The sequence below is a fragment of the Mercenaria mercenaria genome, chromosome 5 (genome assembly GCF_021730395.1).
Source record: "Mercenaria mercenaria strain notata chromosome 5, MADL_Memer_1, whole genome shotgun sequence".
In the NCBI taxonomy this organism is placed as follows: domain Eukaryota; kingdom Metazoa; phylum Mollusca; class Bivalvia; order Venerida; family Veneridae; genus Mercenaria; species Mercenaria mercenaria.
This window is the reverse complement of record NC_069365.1, coordinates 61,798,400-61,825,134: the sequence shown is the minus strand read 5'-3', so window position 1 is coordinate 61,825,134 and position 26,735 is coordinate 61,798,400. Positions and strand designations below refer to the sequence as shown.

The 26,735-nt window shown below is 34.5% G+C and overlaps 1 protein-coding gene across 4 annotated transcripts in view; it reads left to right on the top strand.

Annotated features, from left to right (window-relative positions):
- Positions 1 to 26,735, top strand: part of LOC123557395 (probable phosphoglycerate kinase) — a 320,014-nt gene that overhangs the window by 176,110 nt on the left and 117,169 nt on the right. For all 4 annotated transcript variants that reach the window (XR_008371027.1, XM_045348838.2, XM_045348839.2 and 1 more), the window contains exon 7: positions 21,925 to 22,039. Coding sequence is in view for 3 of the 4 variants with exons in the window: in XM_045348838.2 (XP_045204773.1) it covers positions 21,925 to 22,039 (115 nt within the window). In the remaining variant the exon portion in view is untranslated. The remainder of the gene's footprint in view (positions 1 to 21,924; positions 22,040 to 26,735) is intronic.

Genomic DNA, 26,735 nt, shown 5'->3' with positions numbered 1-26,735 from the left:
GAAAAATATACCTTTGGTCCAAGAACCCTGCCAGGGGTTGATATTTTTGTCTTTCCCCAGGAAAAAAAACCCCTTTTCTAAAAAAGCCGGTGCACTCCCGGGGGGGGACGTTTAAATAGTGGGCCTTTTCGATGTAAATAGAAAAGTACACGACTAGTAAAGGGATACGTTTTTGACCAATTTTTAGGGGGTTTCTCAAAAAGGGAATGGACACATTTTTAATTGGGGAAAATGTTTTAACGAAAAATTCAGCCCGGAAGAAAATATTTGTCAAGGGCAGGAACGTAGGGAATTAAAAGGCTTGCAGAACCAACAGTGGCCCTTAAATAAGTTTAGATTTTTCCTCGGGTGGTTTAAAATCCCGATGTGCCATGCCTATGAGACTTTGGTAATATTTAACTAATTTGGGGGGTTATTCGTTGTTGTTAAAAAAATTGGGTGTTGAAAAATTTTTAAAACCCTGGTTTATTTGATTTTTATGAGAACAGAAAAAAGGGAAATGAAAAAGACAGTTATTCACGGTGGGAAAGGGCGGACGGAAGACGGATAGCGCTCAAAGGGGCTTGAAAAAAACGGGAAAAATTTAAAAAAAATTTCTGGTGGTAGTTCTGGTTTTAAAATTCAAAAATTGGTTTGAAGTTTCGGCTACTAGAAAAAAAGAGGAGCCGGCAGGGTTTCGTCGACTCCGGGTTTTTCCCCTTTTTTTTTTCATTTAATTTTGAAAACCCCGGTGGAAACATGAATCTAATAAATTTTTTCAATAAATTTGCGGGAAACCCTTTAAATTTTTTGCAATCTGTCAACCAAAAATTTTTTTCTTTCTTCCCAAAAACAGTATCATATTTCAAATAAAAAGGCATTAACAGGGTTTTTAAAAGGAAAAAAAGGCATATGTGAAACAACCCGTTTAAAGCCAAAACACAAATTTTTAAAACGGGTTAGCGCTTAGCACAAAAAAAAAGGGCAGTTTGTTTTTAAAGGGGGAAAATTTTTTAAATGCCGGGGAAACCCACCCATAATATATTGGATATCCTTGCTGAAAAAAACGCCAAAAAATTTTAAAAAATTGTCTTTCATTTAATGTGTAGGATATGGATTAAAAAAAAAATACTTGTATTTATTTTAAAAAGTTTTTTAAAATTTTAGGATTTTTCTTACTTGTTGCCAGGGTTATAAAATTTTTTGCAAAAATGACCCTTTGGTAGGGGGGCAGTTGTGCATCTTTTAAAAGTACTGCAATATTCATTGAGAGAAAAGCGAGTAAAATGTCTTATGAGATTTTAGAATATTTCCTGACTGAGACAAGAATACTAATATGTTTATTAAGATGAATGTTGCAACCGGAGTACATAATCGTTTATTTACTTTTCTGACAGCCTCGCCCCTGATTTTCTAGTGGTCATCGCTTTAATATTGATATGAATAGTTTGATGGCCCCAAGTTTCTTATGAAATATGGTTATGATTCTAAAGTTATGTTAACATTTCACACTAGGCGACAGAACTATGGAGCGGAAATTAGAGTAGGCAAATATATTCTATCATTGTGGAATTATTCTATTTGCTTAGAATATTTCAATATTCATACTGGCGATATGCATGGGTATTTATCTTTTATATATACCCGCTTACAAAGAAACTATTCGCCACTCAAAAGAAAATGAAACTTCGCTCGAAACAGTAGTTTACATTTAGTGTCATAACAGATTTACCCACGGCGCAAAGCGCCGGTGATTAAAATCCCCGAGACGGTAACATTCGTATCGTCTTTGTTGTCCACATACACTAAAGATTTGTTTCCATGTTTTTAGCTCACCTGTCACAAAGTGACAAGGTGAGCTTTTGTGATCGCGCGGTGTCCGTCGTCCGTCGTCCGTCCGTGCGTCCGTGCGTCCGTGCGTCCGTGCGTCCGTAAACTTTTGCTTGTGACCACTCTAGAGGTCACATTTTTCATGGGATCTTTATGAAAGTTGGTCAGAATGTTCATCTTGATGATATCTAGGTCAAGTTCGAAACTGGGTCACGTGCCATCAAAAACTAGGTCAGTAGGTCTAAAAATAGAAAAACCTTGTGACCTCTCTAGAGGCCATATATTTCATAAGATCTTCATGAAAATTGGTCAGAATGTTCAACTTGATGATATCTAGGTCAAGTTCGAAACTGGGTCACGTGGGTTCAAAAACTAGGTCAGTAGGTCTAAAAATAGAAAACCTTGTGACCTCTCTAGAGGCCATATTTTCATGAGATCTTCATGAATATTGGTCAGATGTTTACCTTGATGATATCTAGGTCAAGTTCGAAACTGGGTCACGTAGGGTCAAAAACTAGGTCATTAGGTCTAAAAATAGAAAAACCTTGTGACCTCTCTAGAGGCCATATTTCTCAATGGATCTTCATGAAAATTGGTCAGAATGTTCACCTTGATGATATCTAGGTCAAGTTCGAAACTGGGTCACATGGGGTTAAAAACTAGGTCAGTAGATCTAAAAATAGAAAAACCTTGTGACCTCTCTAGAGGCCATATTTTTCATGAGATCTTCATGAATATTGGTCAGAATGTTCACCTTGATGATATCTAGGTCAAGTTCGAAACTGGGTCATGTGGGGTCAAAAACTAGGTCAGTAGGTCTAAAAATAGAAAAACCTTGTGACCTCTCTAGAGGCCATATTTATCAATGGATCTTCATGAAAATTGGTGAGAATGTTCACCTTGATGATATCTAGGTCAAGTTTGAAACTGGGTCACGTGCCGGTCAAAAACTTTGGTCAGTAGATCTAAAAATAGGAAAACCTTGTGACCTCTCTAGAGGCGATATTTTTCAATGGATCTTCATGAAAAAATTTGGGCAGAGTGTTTACCTTGAAGATATCTAGGTCAGTTCGAAAAATGGGGTCTGTGGGGTTAAAAAACTAGGTCAGTAGATCTAAAAATAGAAAAACCTTGTGACCTCTCTAGAGGCCATATATTTCATAAGATCTTCATGAAAATTGGTCAGAATGTTCACCTTGATGATTATCTAGGTCAAGTTTGAAACTGGGTCACGTGGGGTTTAAAAACTAGGTCAGTAGGTCTAAAAATAGAAAAACCTTGTGACCTCTCTAGAGGCCATATTTTTCATGAGATCTTCATGAATATTGGTCAGAATGTTTACCTTGATGATATCTAGGTCAAGTTCGAAAACTGGGTCACGTAGGGTCAAAAACTAGGTCATTAGGTCTTTAAAAATAGAAAAACCTTGTGACCTCTCTAGAGGCCATATTTCTCAATGGATCTTCATGAAAATTGGTCAGAATGTTCACCTTGATGATATCTAGGTCAAGTTCGAAACTGGGGCACGTGGGGTTAAAAACTAGGTCAGTAGATCTAAAAATAGAAAAACCTTGTGACCTCTCTAGAGGCCATATTTTTCATGAGATCTTCATGATATTGGTCAGAATGTTCACCTTGATGATATCTAGATCAAGTTCGAAACTGGGTCATGTGGGGTTAAAAACTAGGTCAGTAGTTCTAAAATAGAAAAACCTTGTGACCTCTCTAGAGGCCATATTTATCAATGGATCTTCATGAAAATTGGTCAGAATGTTCATCTTGATGATATCTAGGTCAAGTTTGAAACTGGGTCACGTGCGGTCAAAAACTAGGTCAGTAGATCTAAAAATAGGAAAACCTTGTGACCTCTCTAGAGGCGATATTTTTCAATGGATCTTCATGAAAATTGGTCAGTGTTTACCTTGAAGATATCTAGGTCAAGTTCGAAACTGGGTCACGTGGGGTTAAAAAACTAGGTCAGTAGGTTCTAAAATAGAAAAAAACCTTGTGACCTCTCTAGAGGCCATATTTCTCAACGGATCTTCATGAAAATTGGTGAGAATGTTCAGCTTGATGATTATCTAGATCGGTTTGTAACTGGGTCATGTGCGGTCAAAAACTAGGTCAGTAGGTCGAAAAATAGAAAAAACCTTGTGACTCTCTAGAGGCCATATTTTTCACGAGATCTTCATGAAAATTGGTGAGAATGTTCACCTTGATGATATCTAGATCAAGTTTAAAAGTGGGTCACGTGCCTTCAAAAACTAGGCCATTAGGTCAAATAATAGAAAAACCTTGTGACCTCTCTAGAGGCCATATTTTTCAATGGATCTTCATGAAAATTGGTCAGAATTTTTTATCTTGATGATATCTAGGTCACATGTGCTCAAAAACTAGGTCACTATGTCAAATAATAGAAATAATGACGTCATACTCAGTTCAACACTGGGTCATGTGGGGATAGGTGAGCGATTCAGGACCATCATGGTCCTCTTGTTAATATTAAGCAATCCTTATTTGCATAAAAAATATTTGATGCTATTGTATTAAGCGTTGAACAATTTTAAGCTGCCGCAGAATTAAAGTTGTCATCCTCTCCGTAACATGGTAAGAGTTTTTAACGCTAGTATTATTTATAGAAAGAATAGTTTTTAATAAACATTTTTTATACCAGTTTTACCAACACAAGCATACAGGTTTCTTTTATCTTACTTTTTCCTGTAACTTTTGCTTTTCCTATTATAATTATTATATTTAATAACATTTAAGATGTTTCCAAATAAATTGAATTAGGTCAAATAAATAATCAATATACATCATTGATTTATTACCTCCCTTTATTTAATTTTTGAATTTTTTCTCACTCGTGGAAACCTTTAGCTTTCTGTAAGTGGCGCGGTTCTTTTTAAATAGAAAGTATGTACACATATTTTGGCGGGTGTACGTCGATTGTAAGCCTTTTGTTTACGTTGACGTCACCTCCGTGATTCCATACAAACAAGGTAGCAGTGCCAAAGCAAGGAAGGCGCCGAGATACTATTATATGATTCACATGTATATTCTTTTATGGTTTTAGATTACAACAGTATGTAGTTTGTGTGTAATTGGTCCTCAATACCATACTGAGAATGTTAAATTACATTTTTTTTTTATTTTTTATTTTTTTGGTTTTGTGGGGTGTATTAAAAGCCCTCCAGTACATTTTGGTTCGATCGTGTAACCTAGTCGTCATTTTGGCATACAAGTAATCAATGTAGATAATTGTAGATACCAACTTTTTCATTAGAAAAAGAATCGGGCGAATGTAAATATTGCTACTTTAACCCTAAACGGGTTGAGTTTATTTATACGTAGGCCTACGATTGAAAGGGGGTATTTTAAAACTGATGTGAAAATATCTCTGAGCCAAAACCATACTTCAATTTATGTTTGTGAAATATGAAACATTACATAACATTGATTCAAAAGTTCAAAGATAAGCACTTATCGAATATTACGTTAAGTACCGAGTAATTTTGTGCTTACACGAAATCTCTCATCAGGGGCATTTTGCTGCCACACAACTAGACAGCTGAAGGGATGATTGATTGGATCAGAAGTTGACAGCTCTTAAAAATTCTCTGTATTTGGGTTCGGAGTTGTTGACTTACGCTTTTTCATACGTGAACATCTACGTTAAATAAAAGAAGTACAAAAACACATGTTTATAACTTATTACGGACATACAGTAAATGTATAATTTGATTTGGTTCTAATTTAATATAGAAATAACGCGGACAAATGGTTTAAAATATTTGAACGCTGGCTAAAAATTCTAAATATGGTTTGAAAATCAACCATTAAAAATGTTCATCATCAAAATAGTACGTTCTGCCGTCATTGACAGAACAAGAGTTTACGGGATTTGTCAGGAGTCGATCTCGCATCCACTGACACCAAACAAAAAAGAATATTATGAACCGTTGTGCGTACCGATTGCGTCACAGAGGGTCATAAGTGTTACATAAATCAACTGTTTACAAGTTGCGTTGCACATCAGTTATACTTATGTAAACAACAACAATGAACTCTCTAAACAAAGGTCTAATTTAACATTATTTTTTAAAAATTCCACTTGAACAAAATCAACGTTGATAGATCTACAGTTTGTTCTCCAGTAAAACATGTAACTGATCAGCAGAATGTATACTTTCAGATTCACGTTTGCATTAAACTTGGATCTAAACATTAAATTTTTTTTACAAAAAGCAACTTTAAGTTATCACCCTCATGATTAAAACAAACTCCCGTGTATCTGATTGATGAGCTTCTCTGAAAGGAAAGTACGACCAAAATTGCGAAGAAAAGTGGAAATACCATAATTATGTGCCGGGCCTGGTGTCAAGATATTTCTTTTTTGTTTCTGAAAGTGTATATTTTAGTAATTATGTCTTATCAGCAAAATTCTAACTTGACACAAAGTCCGGCTCACAATGAAAGGCGAGCATGTAATGAATAAACCTTATGTAAAAACGGTAAAAATTGTGGACCTCGAGTTTATTGAAGGTCTCAGTCGTAAAAATAATAATTTTATAAATTGGTTTTGAATTTTAAAGAGATTTTATCATTCTAATTATTAAGAGTGGGGGTGGCGCATTTCTCAGATCTTATCATATATACGACTCGTCCAAACTGTAAAGGTGTAAAGGTACCAGAACGTCATATTAAAGGCACTGACCTCCAGATTTTGGCTAAAAATTATCTTATATACTGGTGAAACTGAAACACAATCACGGAAGTTAAGTTAACATAAACGACATAAACAACAATGAAAACAACAACAACAATAATAATGATAATATGTTTACGAATCGGGTCCAAATATCCGTCCCGAGGTCACTTGCGAGAGGCTTGTATAAATATATATCAAAATTATTGAAAACTAGAAATATCAAATTCTGCCGTATCTGATAAATCATGCACAAAGTAATAAAATACAATTACTGTTAATTACGCCTACTGTGACAATTTCAAGACTCTCATTAGATGACGGGAGTCAGTGCCCGCCTTTTTAGTTTTGGTCCAATGACAGGTTAGCAGCAGTTTTGGTCCAGTGACCACGGTAGGGTGACTTCGCATTTCCAGACCACGTGATCAAAGAGGTGGAGCGATCGGGCGTTTGGCAACCGGTCAGTTTTATGCAAGCTAACTGTTTACAAAATAAAAGTGAAATATGATTTATGGACGGATCTCGAATATATAAAATATGTGCTTTATTTGTTTCAAAAGTTTTATTACATTTCATTGATTTAATAATGAATGTTATGATATTATCAAGTAAAAAAGGATAAATTGTGTTTCGATACCATACCTTTTTAATTTACTTTTTTAAAAGATCATTACAAATGTGCCCATTCATTTAGTAAGAAAAGCATGTTGAGAATGTCTCGAGTGTTTTCTGGTGTCTGTGTTATAATTATTGAAAATAAATTCAATTCAGTCTTGTCAATTTTATTGGGATTGAATGTATATCATAATCTCATGGTTGATCATTTGCTTGAGATGTGCGCAAACTGAAATTGAATTTTGAAAAGAAACGTGACATTTACAACCCTAATTGTTTTACTGCTTTCAGAATAATATAATATTTACATTTTAGACAGAACAAGCCGTGTGCATTTTAGTATTATAAAATGGAGCATTACTTTATGAAACAAAAAATCCATATATAGATATTGTTGATTCTATCTCATTATGTTAAATTCTTGTAACAAAGACTGCATGTTTATGACATTTATCATTTACCTTTTTTTTGCAATAAAATGTATATAAATGATAACTTTAACTGGTAATACCGTTTTCATTATTAGGATAATTTCAGGTATTATATGTCAATAAAACCGGATGATCGGGTTTTCACCTTACCTTTAGTTTATTCGTATTATTCGTATTATTTTCATAAATCATTATTTTATATTATTATGTATTTATCATCATTTATTCCTTCTACATTCACTGAAGGAAAATTAATTACTCCCTATTCCATTGCACACACTTTTCATGGTCTAGCGGGACTCCCTGCTGTGCTAATTGCACTTCTGTTAATTACAATTACATAATCGCTGATAAGAAGCAGATAAGTTTGGAGGTGATTTTGCAGATAGGGTCATCATCGGTCTCATATTGTTAGTTTGGGAAATGATTTCATAACGGGTTTGGAATAGCTGGAACATAATAAGCATAAAAATAAGCGTCCTTCTCGCTCTTTTCCCCCTAACTTTCCATTTCCATCCATCAGAGGTTCGTAAAAATCCCGATGAACTATGGTAGACCTCTGGTATGCGATAATGTTAGTTTCATGATCTGTCACACTTAGAAGAATTTTTTATATTCACTTAAATCGTTATTATGCTGTTTACTTTGAAGATATGAATCATGGTAAATGAAAAACTACTGTTAATTTGTTCGTGTTTTCACATCATTCTTCATTCACATGATAATACTTGGAACAATTGATACGTATTAGACCTTCCTGATAATACCAAGATGAATCAATATGATATTAAAAAATTTATTTAAGGTCTTTAATTTAATTTAAATGATAACATGAAGAGATGCACACAGTTCATGGGCTTTATAGCGTTTAAAGTATTTATTAGAATTTTGAAATACTATACACTTACTAAAAGGTCAAGTTTGTTGTCAAAACTATTGCCCTGTGATTCATTTTAAAAGTTGTCATTATATATTTAAAACCCATGTATAAGCTAAAAGAAGTTTGATGTAATAAGATTAAACTTTAAACATGAAGAATTTTCATATTTCAGAAACCCTCATCCCTTATTTTTCTTTTATATCAGCCAAACTTTAATACGGTTAGATTAGAACAAATCTTGGCACCCTGATTAATAATTAATTAAATTGACCATTTAGCAACGAAACGTGAAGTCATAAAATGATGTAACATAGTGCTTAATAAAAGATACTGACTGAAAGACGAACAGTGCAGATTTATGAACAAACTGCATGGATGTGCAGGCAGATCTTGATCTGCATTGGGGGCAAATGTAGAATCACTTACGTCCAGAAGGCTAAATGTTAAAATATTAGATAACAAATTACTACGAGCAATATCAATTAACGCGTATAATACATGACACTTTAACAAACTCATAATTATTTTCCCAATTACTATACATAGGCAAATTAAAGATCGAGTGAGATTTATCTCTCTATCTTTCTTCTTTAATTAGCTAGCGAACTAAGTAATGTATTAATTTATGTTTACATATTTACATTATTGAGAAACACCAGGTTATATAAAGTTTATATGATTCTTTTAAGAAAAGCCATACATTTCTGTAACACATTCCAAAACGTTTTTCTCGCTTTTACTAAAACAACTTTTCACTGACATATGCACTTGGTTTTGCGGAAGTTTCAAAGGATTCGAAATCATGCATCTTAACATGAAACGGTTAGACAAGAATAACTTATTGCCCTCTATACTCTCGGCATGACATGCCCTAGGACTAACTAAAAAAGAATTTTACCGCCTCCAGCCACGTAGAATTTCCGGTGACAGATTGTCGGTGTTCTACGAAGATCTATCTTATCTTACCACCTACTGCGAAAGAAGACAGTCTTGTCGTCGTGTAAAAAATCAACAGTTACATTTATGTTTGCATTTTAATTGATCCAGTAATCTAGCAATTTTCAATATTTTCGCAAATCGGTTTCTGAATATTCAGAAATGTATCTAAACGTATTTTGATCTTTTATTTATTTTTATTTTTATTTTTTTTTTCAAAAAAATTTTGGTGCATTTAGCTACACATACGGCGAAAAAAAAACAACATGATAATCATTAACAAACTCGTTGTGATCACTATAATTTCGTATCTAAAAAAAAAATCATCGGATTTTACAGTCTATAGAGAAAGTAAATAACCTTCGGTGTCCAAAATTACATTCATCGAGTTTGTTCACTATTGCCATTCGCGAAAGAATGACTGTTTCCACCCCCCTCCCCCCTCGGACAAAATCCCATGGCATGTACAATTTTATCAAGACGTGCAAAATCTCCGCTTTGATTCTGTTCAAAAAAATCTCTGAAAAAGATTATTGTAAACCTAAAAAAATAATATGATCAACATAGATTTTTAAACGGAATGAAATGAAAATTTAGATACAATTAAAAAATTAAAGGCGCTCAAATTGCGAGGGTCGGCAGGCGTGGGGGTTGGGGGTTGTTTGAGGAAGTGGGGGGGGGGGGGGGGGGGGGTCGTCCGTATTCCCTTGCGAAATTATTTTGATATGCTGTTCACTCGGATAAAGATGTTTTGATCTTACATTTAAAATACAAATTTTTTATTTATTTATTTTGTGTTTTAATAATTTTACCAGTTTTGTTGTTTTCAGCTTATATGAAATACAGCGCTGCCAATCCGACGGGAATTCTTTTTGCATATTTCTTTATATCTGATATTTTCAGTAAGTCTGACGTGTTACGAAAATAAGAGAAAGCTAGGCAAATCTTTTTAAATAAGTAAACGCAATCATTTCGTCGAACGTGTCCAGACCAGACTAACGATGGAAAATAGTGTTGACGAGTAAAATGTAATAGTGGGTGCTCTGAATCTAGTCCCAAAATGCACCGACGCCGTCATTAACATTTGTAATATTTAAACCTGTCCAGGATTACCCCCTTTCGTACAAGTACACATGCCTGGCCCCTGGCTGCATGGCTATTGTTTTATATAATACTGAAAACATTTTATAAGAAAATTTTAAGCCTCTAAAATAGCATAATTTTATCTGTTTGGAGCCAGGGGCAATAAAAATATCAATGTAGAAACAACCTGCTGGAGTTACTTTCCCTCTTAATGAAGAAAACAGATAAATGATAATAAGAACAAACATAGGGACGGGCAGCCAGTCTAATATAGCCTACATCTACTCTCTACGCTACATTGCCTCGACGATGATGCTTTTTTCGTTAATTTGTTTCTCTAATAAAAAATATCTGAATCCTGGAATGCAAAGTTGGAAATGGGCTACTTTGATTAGAATTTGATAAAAATGACAAATTTATTGCAAAACAAAAATATCACATTTTCAATGTTTTCGGTGTATTTTATTTACGAGCTGCATATCCGTACATAGTCTAAAGATTGCTAATTTCTAGCTGTCAGTGGTAAAATCGAACATCTACATCTACATGGTACTTCCAACAGTCAATAACTATGACTGGGAGGACATATTCAATAGTTTAAATGTGTTATTTGTATGAAGGTCATAATATAATAGAAAAAAATGACAATAGGCTACGATCGAAAATCATTAAAAAAACTAAACAACAATAAAGGGAGCTAATAAAATAGAAATAAATTATTCAAATAAAAAATATTAGAGCTTATATAAATTATATTTTATCATAAAATATCAATTATAATTTAAAGTCAGAATATAAACAGGAAATGATAATATACAATCATGACATTAAAGCTGCAGAAATTTTGTAAACAGGTTGGTATATATTAAAATTACAGTGTCGGTACTTAATTCATCGCAAGTAAAATGCACGATATTTAACCGGTGAAATTCTAGCCTGATTTCATAACACAGTTGATAAAAGACTGAAATGCCGATACTGCGACATAAACGACATTTGATAATGTCCAGTCTGCATTAAATTTAAGTTTGTACATTGACGAATTCCAAAAACTAACGCTGTTGTCCGTTTCTCACGGTGTTCTGTTAGGACAATCGTGACTTTTTATTTAAAGGCCTAGATTCACTACTATATAAGTGTCCCCCCCCAAATCCAATATACAACTCCATCTTATCTGCTGCTTATCAGTGATTATGTAACCGTAACTGATTAGAGGGCAATTAGCACAGCAGGGACCCCAACTAGATCATGAAGATGTGTGCAATGGAGTTGAAAGAAATTAATTTTTCTTCAGTGAATGTTGAAGGATAATAATATTAATTACTATTTTGATATTATATAGATGATAATAAGTATTACTTTAATGTTATAATAAGGATAATAATAATAATAAAATAATCATAATAATAATAATTATTATTATTGTTATTATTATTATATTGCATAAAGGATAATTAAAGATACAGTAATAATATTGAAAATAATAATGATAATAAAACACAAGTATAGTGAAAACTTCAGGAGTTCTTTGTGCTGACAAACAATATTTTTCTTATTGGAAACTGGGTTTCCTGTATTCATGTAATCAACATTATTTGAACTTAAAATTATTGTGTTCCATCTATACTGAATTTTCATTTTCACTATGTTGCCAAAAGTGACTTTTTTCATGCTTTGCTTTGTAACTTTGAAATGCACATACTGTTCAATTTTTAGACAAATGTTATTTACAGTATTCTGCAAGCGTTAAATGAGTGAAAGTCACAATTTTCTGAAATATCACAATTCTCCAGACAGACTTTGAAAAAATAAAAATTTGCATATTTCTTTAAGTAAGTTTATCATTATTTCATTATTGTGAAAATAAGTTTCTGATTATCTTATTATTGTGTTTGTTCAACAAATATTTTTCTTTACATAGAAATGCCAAAAAAAATGTAGTTTAACTTTAAAAGTTATCAATTATATATCAATTTAAGATAAATTACACTGTTTTCCCTTCTCACTAATTGATACACTTGTAAGGTAGACTGACTTTCCAATAAACATTGACCCTTGTTGATTGGAACCATACTGTGATGGTCATTAGCCCCCAACTGTGCTGGTGAAGACAGAAATCCCTTGGCCCACTGCCAATATCTAGGCCTTTAATACTAAACCGCGATGCACGATGGTACGATTACCAAAACGCGATGGCGCGATGGCACGATGATAAAACAACGATGGTACGATGGTGAAAACGCGATGACATGATGATGAAATCGCGATGGTACGATGGTGAAATGTCGATGTAATATCGCGTGTTCATCATCGTACCATCGCGTTTTCACCATCGTAGATCGTCGTACCATCGCGTTTTCATCATCGTAGCATCGCGCTTTCACCCTCGTGTCATCGCGTTTTCACCATCGTACTACGCATTTTCACCATCGCACCATCGCATTTTCACCATCGTACCATCACCTTCCGGTGGGCATGCGCAGTGGTACAGTATATGTGTCAGTAAAATACAGGCTTGATGCAATCTCATTTTCACATTACACTATGTACCTTCTACATCCTTACAAGAATAAGCTGAGTTTGAATAATACCATGTGACTATTACACCAAGTTTTTTAGTTAATTTCATGCATACATAAAATATAAAGAACGTGGCCTTGAAGATTTTATAGTTTTAATGAACTGAGCACTGAACATTCTGTAAAATATTTTGCAAAACAGCAGAATCTAAATGGTAAATTTCTTCTCACAAAATACATTGAGATACATTCATCTATTGTTGACAAAAATACAAGTGTACGGGACTACGCATTTCTAACCAGAAGGCGATGGTACGATGTTGAAAACGCGATGGTACGATGGTGAAACCACGATGGTACGATGATAATAACGCGATGGCACGATAGTGAAAACGCGATGGTACGATTGTGCGATGGTGAAAACATGATGGTACGATGATGAAAACACGATAATACATCGACATTTCACCATCGTACCATCGCGATTAAATCATCGCGTTATCGCGTTTTCACCATCGTACCATCGTTGTTTCATCATCGTGCCATCGCACCATCATACCATCGTGCATCGCGGTTTAGTATAAAATAAAAAGTCACGATTGTTCAAAAGGAACACCGTAGTTTCTACTATCCTGTTTGATCGAACGGGCGCGGGCGGTGCAGAGGGCCGTGCCGAATATCAAGACTTGACAAGATAGTCTTATAAATAAAATGTTGGACTGTCTTGATTTCTGATGAAGAGATAAAAGTTGAAACTAGAAAGAATGTGTTGTCTTGGTAATGTGTTCACATTAGTTACCTAAAAACTATCATCGTACTGTCGCGCTTCGCCATCGTACTGTTGTGTTATCACCATCGTACTGTCGCGCTTCACCATCGTGCCGTCGTACCTTGGCATGTGAAAGTGAAAGTAGGATTTCAAATTATAAAATGCTGGTATATTTCTATATATACTAGAGTTCACAGGGAGCTGGCGCTGGCCCTAACGGAACACCGTAAAAAACACCTGGGCTTATAAGCACGACTGTCGACATATCAGCTTTACATCTACGAAAAAATATCTGAACTCGGACAAAACCACAAACAGTCACGGAGTAAGGTTTCATGGAGATTTTTTAAACTTCGTCAAATCGTTCAAAGGTCATTTCTTATGCTGTCTGAAAGTGTCATTTTATCCTACCACTATGCATTTTCAAGGCCGATATCTGTCTGCCGTGTAAACTTGAGCTTTACACAGTCAATGCAGGTTTACTATACCGTCAATGCAACTGACGGACTACTTTTTCAAGTATATGTGCTATAGGCGATGTAAACTGGGCTGTGTTCGAAGCTCAAACATTTCATCATTTAATGAGGACGGCCACGGTAAAAAAAAATTTAAAATTGGTTCACTCTATCCTAGTAAACCTCCGTACGGAATGGTACTGTGACGGTTTTTTAAAGACTGTGTGAATCGACCATGGCTTTGTTCACTCATTTTTAGTTAGAAATTTACACAAATAACCAGATTTAAGCAGTCGCTTATTGTAATTATCGGATCTAAACCATTCATGGTGGAAGGAATTTCATTATCTCACATTGTCTTGTACGAAACTGGAGTAAATTTAAGACTGCGGGCATTTGAATTCATTTCAAGCGTCGTGGTTTTCGGCTGTATTTTATCCGAGTCAAAACCATTCTGCTTGTTTTGTACGCGAATGCCCTGTTAGCACCGATGATTTATAATACACAGAACTTCATAAGGCAAAGTATGAGGCATGAAATAATGTTTTATTGTAAGGAATCGTGTGTAACTGGATCACAGACAAGGGGGTTGAACTTGAAGGGCGTAGGAATTCACAAGTGAGTGAAATTCTGGATTATTTTTGTATAGAAAAAAACATCTTGAAATTAAGTATATGTTATACACAAATTTTATTGACTGCAGGATAAATAGAATATCAGGTTACTGACTTTCTTAACTTAAGTTTATCAAACCTCGTCTGCGAAAGGTTTATCCCCCTCGGCAAGCCTTGGGTGGATAAACTTAAATTAAGAAAGACAGTAACCTAATATTCTCTATATATGCCCCGGTTGTAAGGTATTTCCGTATTTGAACTGCAGACCTAGAAATTTTATAAATATTTTCAAGTAATAAATACTGATTCTACAGAAGCGTAAAAGGGTCATCAGACGCTAATATGTTTTACTATGTTACGTCACCATAGCGGAAAGGATATGCACTTTATTAATTTATTTTTCAACTTTTATCACATTTAAAAAGCCTCAAAAGTATCATAAAGAAAGAATGTATATAAATAACAATATCGTAGTAAAAGGGTATAGTTCTTTTTGCAAAATTGTATATACACTGGTATGGTGACTAAGTATTACTAGTATGCATATTCACAAATATATATTAATATTTACATTCGCCCTATTCTTTTCCATTGAAACTTTTGACGTTCATTTCGTATGAACAGCAAAAGGAAAGGCGCGAAAGTTACGTCATCGCTGCTTAGTGATAAACTGATTGCTGTTTTGACGACGTCCGCGTATAGTCAGGAGAACGTTCCTTAGATGACGTCGCAGTTGTTCCGTCCGCTGAACAAAATGGCCAGGAAGCTGATTTTTATGCTAAATGCTAACAAATTATATGCAATTCATAATATTATATAGTTCACAAATGGAAAGGAAATATAATGTAAATATAAGAAATGAAACTATTTTTTTTTTCGGTGTTCATGCGAAATGAACGACAGAATAGGATCCGCAAATTAAACATGAGCGCGATTCATGGATTTGCCGATCCTATTCTGTCGTTCATTTCGCATGAACACCGAAACAAATCATTTCATTTCTTAATTATACCTCACATAAACGTCCAATGCAAATTTCCCATTAGTTTAACTTGAATAATTCTTCGCGCGGAGTATTTGTGATGGCTTTATGTGAGTGCAGCGGGCAGTGTATGTCGTAAATGAAGATATTTTCCTTTTGATTTGCAAAATTTCAAATTTTTATTTTAGATGTCTGGTCTGGCCAATAAAAATGGACTCAGATTAAACAATACAAACGAGAAAAAAAAAGTTTCACTAGAATAAAGAAGCATGAAAGAAATCAAAGTGCTGAAAAGAAAGCAATTTGTGTCGGACATCACTTTGGAAATTCATTTCGTTTTCAGTTGGATGATTGTCAATGATAGGGGGTATAGACCTTTTATTCCAACGAAATTCCGGATACTGCTTTTTAAAGTTAATTTATGCTAATTTTCAAACCTTTTTATTGTGTTAACTTTATTAAGACTGTATATAAAGTTATATACCAGTACTGAAGTACATATTTAATAAATATCGTTTGAAATTATGTATTTTTAACTTTTATTATCACTAACTGCGACAACGTTTCGGCCCAGTGCCTTTATCAAGTCACATGCACAATTCTTAGATTACATATTTTGCAGTTATTCTGGCTAACAAATACATGATAAGTAACCTTATATGGAATCACGGAAGTGACGTTTACGTGAACAATACAATCGACGTAATTTGGGTTACATACTTTTATACTTAAAAAAAAAACCATCCGCTACTTAAAGAAAGTTATAGGTTTCTACAACACAACTCTTATTAAAAATAATAAAGGGAGGTAATTAATCAATGATGTATCTGAATTATTTTTTGGAAAACTGTATCTATTATTTATATAAGTCTTGTGTCTTCGTTAAATATAATTATTAAAATAAGAAAATGAAAATTAAGAGGAAAAAGTAAGATAAATAAGACTTGTGTTTTTGTATTGATAAACTGGTATAAAAGCTACTAGCGGGAAGGGAGGGAAAATCACTTCTCCAGCCCTCCGGAGCGTGCTCGTCGCGGAGAAGGCACAGGGCATCGACAGAAGTGGAGCCAAGACAGCTGTCGGTGTCCTGACTAATTCCGGAGGGAGTGGCCCTGCAAAGGTTGGGACGATGAGATGGGCCATGCAGACTTTCAACAACTCTACCCGGGGGAGCCAAACTACTCAACTTCGGTTGTTTTATCTAACAAAAAGGCTTCGGCCACCCGGCTCCATTCAACTCGGGTGGTAATGATGGAACTCCTGCATGGCGATAGATGACAAGCAACAACAGAACGCTGCGACAGATCTTCGCGGGACACTCTGCGTGGCACGGATGTGTTGACCAGATAGAAGACCTGCCAGTACTTAGACGGCAATGCAGAGAAGACCCCGAGCCGCTCAAACTTCACGCTCAACGTGAGGGGCGAGTGGGGAGGGGCAGCGACACCACGGGAGACACCTTGGACCAGAGGCCTCAACCGCCCTTTTAAGGGCGATGCTTGCCACACCTTCTTGGATATTGTCTATTGGCTACCACAGGGGAGCTGTCATTTAGGTCTCATTGGCCGCGACAGTGACTCATTTTCGGCATCAAAATTACTTATCTTTGGCATATACTCTACGGAAATTGCGTAGAGGTAAATTCTCACCACTTTGGCTTCAAAAAGTATCTTTAACGGCATGCCTGGTGACATGCCGGGGGTCTATACTCCACATAGCTTTCATGCTATACTGTGCCCTTACGGGCGGATGGACCCTTATTAAACTTAAATAAGAAGAAGAAGAAGAAGGGAGGGAAAATCAGAGGTTATGACCAGGAAAAAGGGGTTTGTTAATAAAACCCGGCCCGACCCAGCACACAAACAACGAAATAACCGATACCGATTATATATGTATACGGAAACCACCGGCAACTTACGGACGGAAGGCTAATAATAATTACGAATGGTTATACCATCATCTTAGTCAATGCAAATGTGTAATTTACTTCATCATTACAGAACTACAAGATAAGTATTTAATATTGATGAAACGTATGTTCAATGAGGTATTTCACTTGACATAAGCAAATACCTAAAATAACGAGATAGTTTAGGTGTTTCAATTAAACCCAATGGAGCTCGGCAATCAACATGTCATTTTGTGTAACGCGCAGACATGAAATAACACGTGGCTGGACATTTTCCACAGAACTTGACAGACTAGTTAATGTTACGTCATTATGAACTACTTTCACAACTACTGTGTGACACTGGGTTTTGTACTACGGCGAAGGGGCCTTTACTGTGTCGGTACAGTCGCCTGCATGTGTTTTTCGTCCTACTGTTTCACAAACTGGCAGGTGAGTGTGTGGGTGCGTGGGGGAAATATAAATAAGAACTGTCCTACAATTTTTAAGCAGGTGAAAATCGTTGATCTTGATAAATGCCAGTTAAATTAGAAACTTTGGCTATTGGTCTACAAGAGAACGTGACTATAAAGCTATGAATATTAAGATAAACAAATGACTTTAACTTCTAAATATATATGTGACAGAATGTAACTTGATATCGACACGATATCATTCGTAATTATATAAGCCTTCCATCCGTAAGTTTCTGGTGGGTTCCGTACAATCGAAATCGGCTATTTCCGCGGTTTCGGCCGGGTCGGATTTTATTAATACAACCGTAACCGCAAAAAGCCTTTTCACTCCTGCTTTCCGAGTAGATACTGACATCTTATTAATGTTTCTAGAGAAATTAAATGCGCCAAAATGGAATAAAGAAATAAAAACAAACAATTCGGTTATGTCCATGACTTGTCATTCAGGTACAAATCGGTGAATTTCTTAAAGAAATATTTAAGTTAAGTAGTATTCTACAAAATGATTGACATTAAGACCATTTCCTCATATTTCTGTAAATACTATGGTCAGGATTTGACGAATATACGTGTTATCGCTTTGTGTGAATTAAAACCTGCGCTAAGTTAAGTGGCAGGGCCTGTTTCGTATTATGGTCTAGTACGATTTTTTTTTTCACTACAACAGGTAGATCTGTAAAGGCATTTATATTCAAATGGTTACTAATAATAATTATAGAATGAAGGACTCCTGCGTATGAGTAATTACTGTGTAAAATAAACTAATGCTTGAAGCTTCATGTAGATGGTCTGGTCTAAAATCTTACCTAAGATACCGGAACTCAGATAAAATGGAAATGGTCATCCATCCATCCAGGTTTAGCTTAAATTTGTGGAAAAAGTGCATGGTTACAAAAAATGGTCGCACGCTTTAATAAATATACATATGTATTAGGCCAGTCATTTGCAGATAATAAGGTACAGGTCGCACAAGGATTGTATTCTGGACCATTTATATCTCAAAATTTAGTGTCTTGAAACTGGTGTTTCACTCTTTTTTATCATAGAAACAACAAAATCCGTTCGGCAGGCTAAAAATGTCACATGTTGAAACGCAACAACAAAATTTATTTCTTTATATAGTATGATAAACAATTGTTGCGCTATAGCATAAAACGGAAGAAAGTTATATTTAGTCTCTATATTGGAATAATTATTGGTTATTAGATTTGTATAAGAATTGAGAAAATACGCTGGAAATATGCTTCAGATATTCGGCGACGTAATGGGTGGAATATTATTCCGAGAAATATAGAGTGCCCATTTCTAGATGCAATACAAACATTTTGTTACATTTACAAAAGTATATTATTTTTTATTTTAATGGTATAAATTCTGTTTATAAAAACTTTTAAACGCAATGGCAGACATGAAACTGGTGTCACAAATGACGTCGCACGCCCTATATGATATTTATTTGGACGTCAACATTATATTAGAAAAATATTGACGTTTCAGATTTCATTGGAACTCATAATAATTTATAGATAGGTATCAAAATAACAGACCGTATTCTATGGCTCACACGTCAGTAAATTTATATCAATGCAGTTCAAAATGCTTAGAAAAGAAGTATTTTAGCTTTAAAATGATCACACTCATTCACATTTGGAAAAAAAGTCTCTTTTTAAGCTGGATATTTTTCCAACTTTTTAAAGCTGGAAAAAAATCCAACTTTTAAAGCTGGAAAAATTTCCAACTTTATAAGCTGGAAAAATTCCAACTCCTAAAATTGGAAAAAAAATCCAATTGGATTTAGATTTTTTAAAACCATTTTAAACTGACTAAAACATCGTTATTCACTACTTATGTTTAAGGGTGTTCATTGATCCTGTTTATAAGTGTTTACAATAAATCTGAATTTTTTTCTGAAAATATCCAATCGGATTTTTTCCAGCTTTTTAAATGGGATTTTTTTATTTACCATAGTATGGATGTCAACCAAGACAAAAAGATAGTTAAACACAAAAGTAACACAGATATGCCTTTAAATTTGTTATAAAAAAATTATCGTTTTCCGCCCGGAAAAAAATCCAGCCCGTCAAAATATTGGAAAAATGTCCGATTGGATTTTCAAAAATTCCAATCGGACGCCATATATCCGATTGGAAATTGGAAAAATCCAATTGGCCAAATTATTTAAATCAATTTTTTTGTACATAAGGAAATTAATAATAATGCAAAACTATATCATTTATTGCTCCTTGGCCCTAAACTACCATCCAAGCTAAAAACAGAAGCTTATAAGTCACTCAGAAATGGTAGTGAAGTTTGCCAAAATCCTGGTTTTGCAAAGATATCCTGGTGGCTGTTTTACATAAAACGTTATATTGGTTTTAGCTCTCCTGAGCCAAAGGCTCATGGTGAGCTTTTGTGACCGGTCAATGTCCGTCATGTGTCCGTCAACATTTTCTAAAAAAATCTTCTTCTTGAAAACCACTGGGCAGAATTACACCAAACTTCACAGGATTGATCCTTTGGTAGCCCCCTTTCAAAATTTTTCAAAGAATGGAATTCCATGCAGAACCCTGGTTGCCATGGCAACTGAAAGGAAAAACTTTAAAAATCTTCTTGTCCAAAACCACAGGGCCTAGGGCTTTAATATCTGGTGTGTAGCATCATCTAGTGGTCCTCTACCAAGAATATTCAAATTATCCCCCTAGGGTCAAATATGGCCCCGCCCCCAGGGGTCACATAGTTTATATAGACTTATATAGGGAAAACTTAGAAAATCTTCTAGTACAAAATTACACGGCCTAGGGTTTTGATATTTGGTATGTAGCATCATCTAGAGGTCCTCTACCAAGATTATTCAAATTATCCCCCTAGGGTCAAATATGGCCCCGCACCATGGGTCCAAAGTTTTACCTAGACTTATATAGGAAAAAAAGTTTAAAAATCTTCTTGTCTGAAACCACAAGACTTAGGCCTTTGATATTTTGCTTGTAGCATTGTTTTATGGTCTTCAACTAAAATTGTTCAAATTGTACCCCAGGGGTGAAAAGAGGCCCTGCCCTGGGGGTCCCATGTTTTATATAGACTTATATAGGAAAAAACTTTAGAACTCTTTTTGTCTGAAACCACACGACCTAGGCTTTTGATATTTGGTATGATGCATTGCCTAGTAGTCCTCTACCAAAATTATTCAAATTATGCCCCTGGGGTTAAAAGAGGCCCCGACCCGGGGTCACTTAATTATTATATGAGTTATTTATAGGAAAAAATACTTAAAAAATTATCTGATCCTATTTCCAAGACTGTTTAATAATAATTACCTGATGACCCTTAGTAATATGATGTCACCTGACTGTGACCTTGACCTGCTGACGTACTTTCTTGTTTTTTAAGATACAGCCTTGAAATTTTGATGACATGTACTGTTTCGCACATCGATCGTAAAACTGAATTTCATTGACCATGAATGTGACCTACTAACTTTCTTAATATTTTAGCATCAGTTTGACATTTGAAACATGTAGCTCATATTACACAGGTGAGCGATCCAGGGTCATCATGACCCTCTAGTTTGGAGACAGCTATCTGAAAGTAACGGGGAAGATTCAAGCTTCAACATAGATATTGTCTCCATACATAAATATGCCGGGGAAGATTCAAGCTTCAACATAGATATTGTCTCCATACATAAATATGCTGGTCCTTGTTGGATGATTTCTAGGGCACTTTAATTGCCAAAACCACCTGACTATATTGTAATTTCAGAGCCAAGGTAGCAGATAAGATTCAGTTAATTGAGAATTTGTTGGACAAGGTTGATGAAATGATAATTGGAGGAGGAATGGCATTTACTTTCCTTAAAGTACTTCATGGCATGAAGGTGAGGATATAATCAGGTATCATCAGATTCCTATTAGTGATTTGCTGCTTAACAATGGCATCCACCAATCTGAATAAACCAACCTGGGGAGTATTTGTCTACAAAGTTTGACTTGGTAATACTGCCCCAAAATTAGATAAATGTAGCAAAATTTCACTCTTAACTATTAAGAAAGGTGCATGTAAAATAAATTATAAAAATACAGACTTGTAACAATGGATATTACTGGGCATTGTGTACGAAATGACTGGAATATTACATAATTTTATTAAGAACTTCAAGCATTTTTAGCACACCTGAACTTTGTTTAGGGTGAGCTGTTAGTATAGGTGGATAGTCTGGCATCCTGCATCAACATTTTTAAATATCTTCTCCTCTCAAATTACTGGTCAGAATTACACCAAACTTGGGTCAGTAGCATCCTGGCATGGACCTCTATCAAATTTTGTTCAAATGATTCACCTTGGCCCTTTTTAGGGGCCGCTAGAGCTAAAAACAGAAAGAAACCTTTGAAGAATTTCTTCTCATGAACTGTTTGATGGATCTTCATCAAACTTGGTCTGTGGCATCATTGTAAGGTCCTCCCCCAATTTTGTTCAAATGGGGGCACTTGGCTCCTTTTAAAGGCTGCTAGAGCTGAAATTAGAAATACCTTCTTTTCATGAACCGCTGGATGGATCTTCATCAATCTTGGACTTTAGCATCATTATAAGATCCTTTACAAAATTTGTTCAGGTGGTGGCTTTTGGCCTATTTTTGGGACCATTAGAGCTGAAAATAGAAATACCTTCAAAAGACTTCTTCTTATGAACAGCTTGCTGGATCTTTATCAAACTTGGTCTGTAGCATCATTATAAAGTCCTTTCACAATGGCAGCACTTAGCCATTTTTAGGGGCTGCCAGAGCTAAAATTAGAAATACCTTTAAACCTCTTCTTCTCATGAACTGCTGGACGGATCTTCTTCAAACTTGGTCTGTAGCATCATTATAAAGTCCACTCCCAATTTTATGCATATGGGGATACTTAACCCCTTACAGGGGCTGCTAGAGCTAAAATTAGAAATACCTTTAAACCATTTCTTCTCAAAAACCGCTTGATGGATCTTCATCAAACTTGGTCTGTAGCATCATTCAAGGCCCATCTCCCAATTTTATTCAAATGGTGACGATTGGTCCCTTTTATGGGCTACCAGTACTAAAATTAGAAGTACCTTTAAATGACTCCTTATGAGCCACTTGATGGATCTTCATCAAACATGGTCTGTAAGATCATTTGAAAGTCCTCTCTCACCATGGGTTCTAGAATTACTGCCCGTGAAAGAGGCAAAATTTTCGATTTTAGCCCTTTCAGCCATATAGAGGTTTCATTTATTCTTTGATTTGATACAAACGTGCACAGAATGTTTATCTTGATCTCTAAGCCAAATTCCAAACTGGGTCAAGTGGGGTCAAAAACTAGGCCACCAGGTCAGATCAAAGGAAACGCTTGTAACACCCTAGAGGCCATATTTATGACCCTATCTTCATGAAATTTGGTCAGAATATTTATCTTGATGATTCCTAGGCCAAATTTAATTGTTGGTCTTGTGGGGTCAAAAACTAGGTCACCCGGTCAAATGAAAGGAAAAGCTTGTTAACACTCTTGAGGCCACATTTATGACCCTATTTTCATGAAACTTGATAAATAGAGGATACCAGGTCAAATCAAAGGAAAAGCTAGTTAACATACAGGTGCCAGTCCAGTCTTGGTGCCCATATGGGTGCCCCCAACCCCACCCCCTGGCAAAAAAAAGTTAATTTAACCACTGTTTTAATCCTAAAACAAAATGAAAAAAAAATTTTTTCCTGTATATACTCTGTTATGGAAAAGGTGCTTGTGTTGCTGTAACGCTATGGAGATTTACGAGGACACGCTGTGGAACAACCAAAATGTCCAGTTCAGTAAAAGTTGAGTCAACCTTGCTGCAATTTACACATCATGCATTTATAAAATAGTAACCAATCTTTTTTTTTTTTTTTTTTTTTTGGAACCACGTTTAAGGCCCGTTTATTCATCACAAAATTTACATTTACATTTCAATATATAACATATACAACATTAAAATATTCACATATTACATATAACATTCAAAGATTTTTCCTACTTTTAACATATATAACATTCAAAGATTAACATGTACATGTCTTTTTCTAGAAAAACGTAGTTCAACCTTACTTTAAAAGGAAAAAGAAACCTCTTTAATAAGTACTATCAGGTTATTGAAACATACAAAAGAAGTACATAGAAAGAAGAAATGATTAAGCTGTATTGATTATTCTAAGTAATTGAAAAGCAATTTACTAATCTAATGGCAACAGATTATAATATTAAATGTTGATTAAGTATGTGGACTGACAATGAAAAGCTGTACAACTGCCCAGTTATCTCTTTCTATTTCTTTTATATTGGTGCTTCTGTATACTTGCCAGGCACAATTCAAATAACCTTTTAAACCATAAAAACTTGGTACAATCTCTTTCCTTTTACAAGTGAAAATATATTTCTTAATTTGTAAGAACAAAACGTAAAATTTTTCAATTCTTTTTTCACAATTTCCTATAATAAAGTCTTCTGCTCTTATCTGAACAGTTATTCCATTATTCAATAAAACATTTTTCACTCTTGCAATAAATTTTGAATACAAGTACAAGACCAGAACAGATGTATAATTGTTTCTTCCTCTTCTTTACAAGAAGTACAAAGATTATCAGTTACAATATTCATATGATATAATAAAGACTTAGTACCAATAATTCTGTGGAGTATTCGTAATTGTAACCACTGAATGTAAGAATCTCTTGTCATGAGAAATACAGATTTATAGGCATACTTCCATTCAATATTATTAAAACATTGGTTCCATTTAACTTGACTAGTAGGTATATCATTGTTTGCAATCAGTACATTATACACATGCTTATTTGCCATATTTGAAAATAAAACTTTTGAAACATAACAAGAGACAACAGGTCCATAGCAACTACAATTACCACTTATTTTAATATTACATGTTCTTAAATAGGACTTTATAGTACTTTTTAAACCTTCATAAAATACAAAATTTAACCTTTTACCAATACACTGTTCTAAGTAAGATATATCTACAAATTCACCTGTGTCTGATATTAAATCTTTAACAAATCTAAAACCTCTATCAAACATACTTTTATCAAATACACCTTTGTTACCAATTTTAAAACAGCTGTTATAAAATAATGGCATTGCAAGAAGTTCATCTACAGTTTCAACAGGCATCTTATCCATATAAGAGATAAAACTTCTTAACACATCACACCAGAATTTGTTTCCTAGCCTTTTCATTATATTTTCACAATACAAATTTCCAAGATTAACAATTCTATGTAAGTCAAATATTGATTTTAACAACACATAACACTTTCCAGTTCCATTAAAAGCTTTTCTTATCCATGACATTTTCATACTATGTTCATATTTATAAATATCCACCATTTTTAGCCCTCCTTCTTCATAATTCTTGACAACAACAGAGCACTTTATTTTATATGGGCCATTCCATACAAAGTCATATAACAATTTGTTTAAATTATCCATAAATATTTTAGGTGGTGTTGGCAAAATTATAAACAAATTTGTAAAGAGAGGAACTAACAATGATTTTACAACGGTAATTTTTCCAATAGGAGTAAGTAATCTTCTGTTCCAGTAGGATATCATCCTTTTAACATTTTCTAGCTTATCATTGAAATTAAGCATTATCATATTATCAAGATCTACATCAAAAATAATACCAAGTACTTTAAACCTTGTAGTACCCCAAGATAGTTTGTACTTTGTCTTTATAGATCGGGTACTGTATTTCATTGCACCTATCCAAATAACATTAGTCTTCTCAAAATTAACTTTTAGACCAGAATAAAATGAAAATTCATGTAGCATATCTAGGGTAGCACGTAAAGACTCTTCTGAGCCATCCAACAAGAGTGAAGTATCATCAGCAAATTGAGATATTTTATACTCAGCTTCATCAATAGTTATACCTTTTATTTTCTCAGAATTTCTTATTTTAATAGCAATTATTTCAGCACACAATATAAAAATATAAGGACTAATTGGATCTCCTTGGCGGCAGCCACGTTCTACTTTGAAGAAATCTGATAGGACTCCATTAAGTTGTACTGAAGTCATAGTATTATGTAGAAACAATCTAAGCCATTCCTTGAATGTGGTTCCAAAATTAAAAAAATCGAAAGCCTTTTCAATGAAATTAAAGGATAATGTATCAAATGCTTTCTCATAATCTACTGTAATTAATAGTCCAGGAATCTTTCTTTCTTCTGTTATTTTCATTATATCATACAGTAGCCTAGTATTTTCTCCTATGTATCTACCCTGTAAAAAACCAGTCTGGTCATGATTTATTAGTTTTGGTAATACAGACTTCAGTCTATTTGCAATAGATCCAGAGGCTAACTTATAGATAACATTTAACAATGTAAGAGGTCTGGGTTTATTTTCTTTTGGGATACATGTTATTATTCCTTGTTTTTGAGTAACAGATAGGGAACCAATAGTAAATGCATAATTAATAGATCTTACAACAAAATGACCAAGTTTCATCCAAAAAACCTTTAAAAATTCTACAGTAAATCCATCTGAACCTGGAGACTTATCATT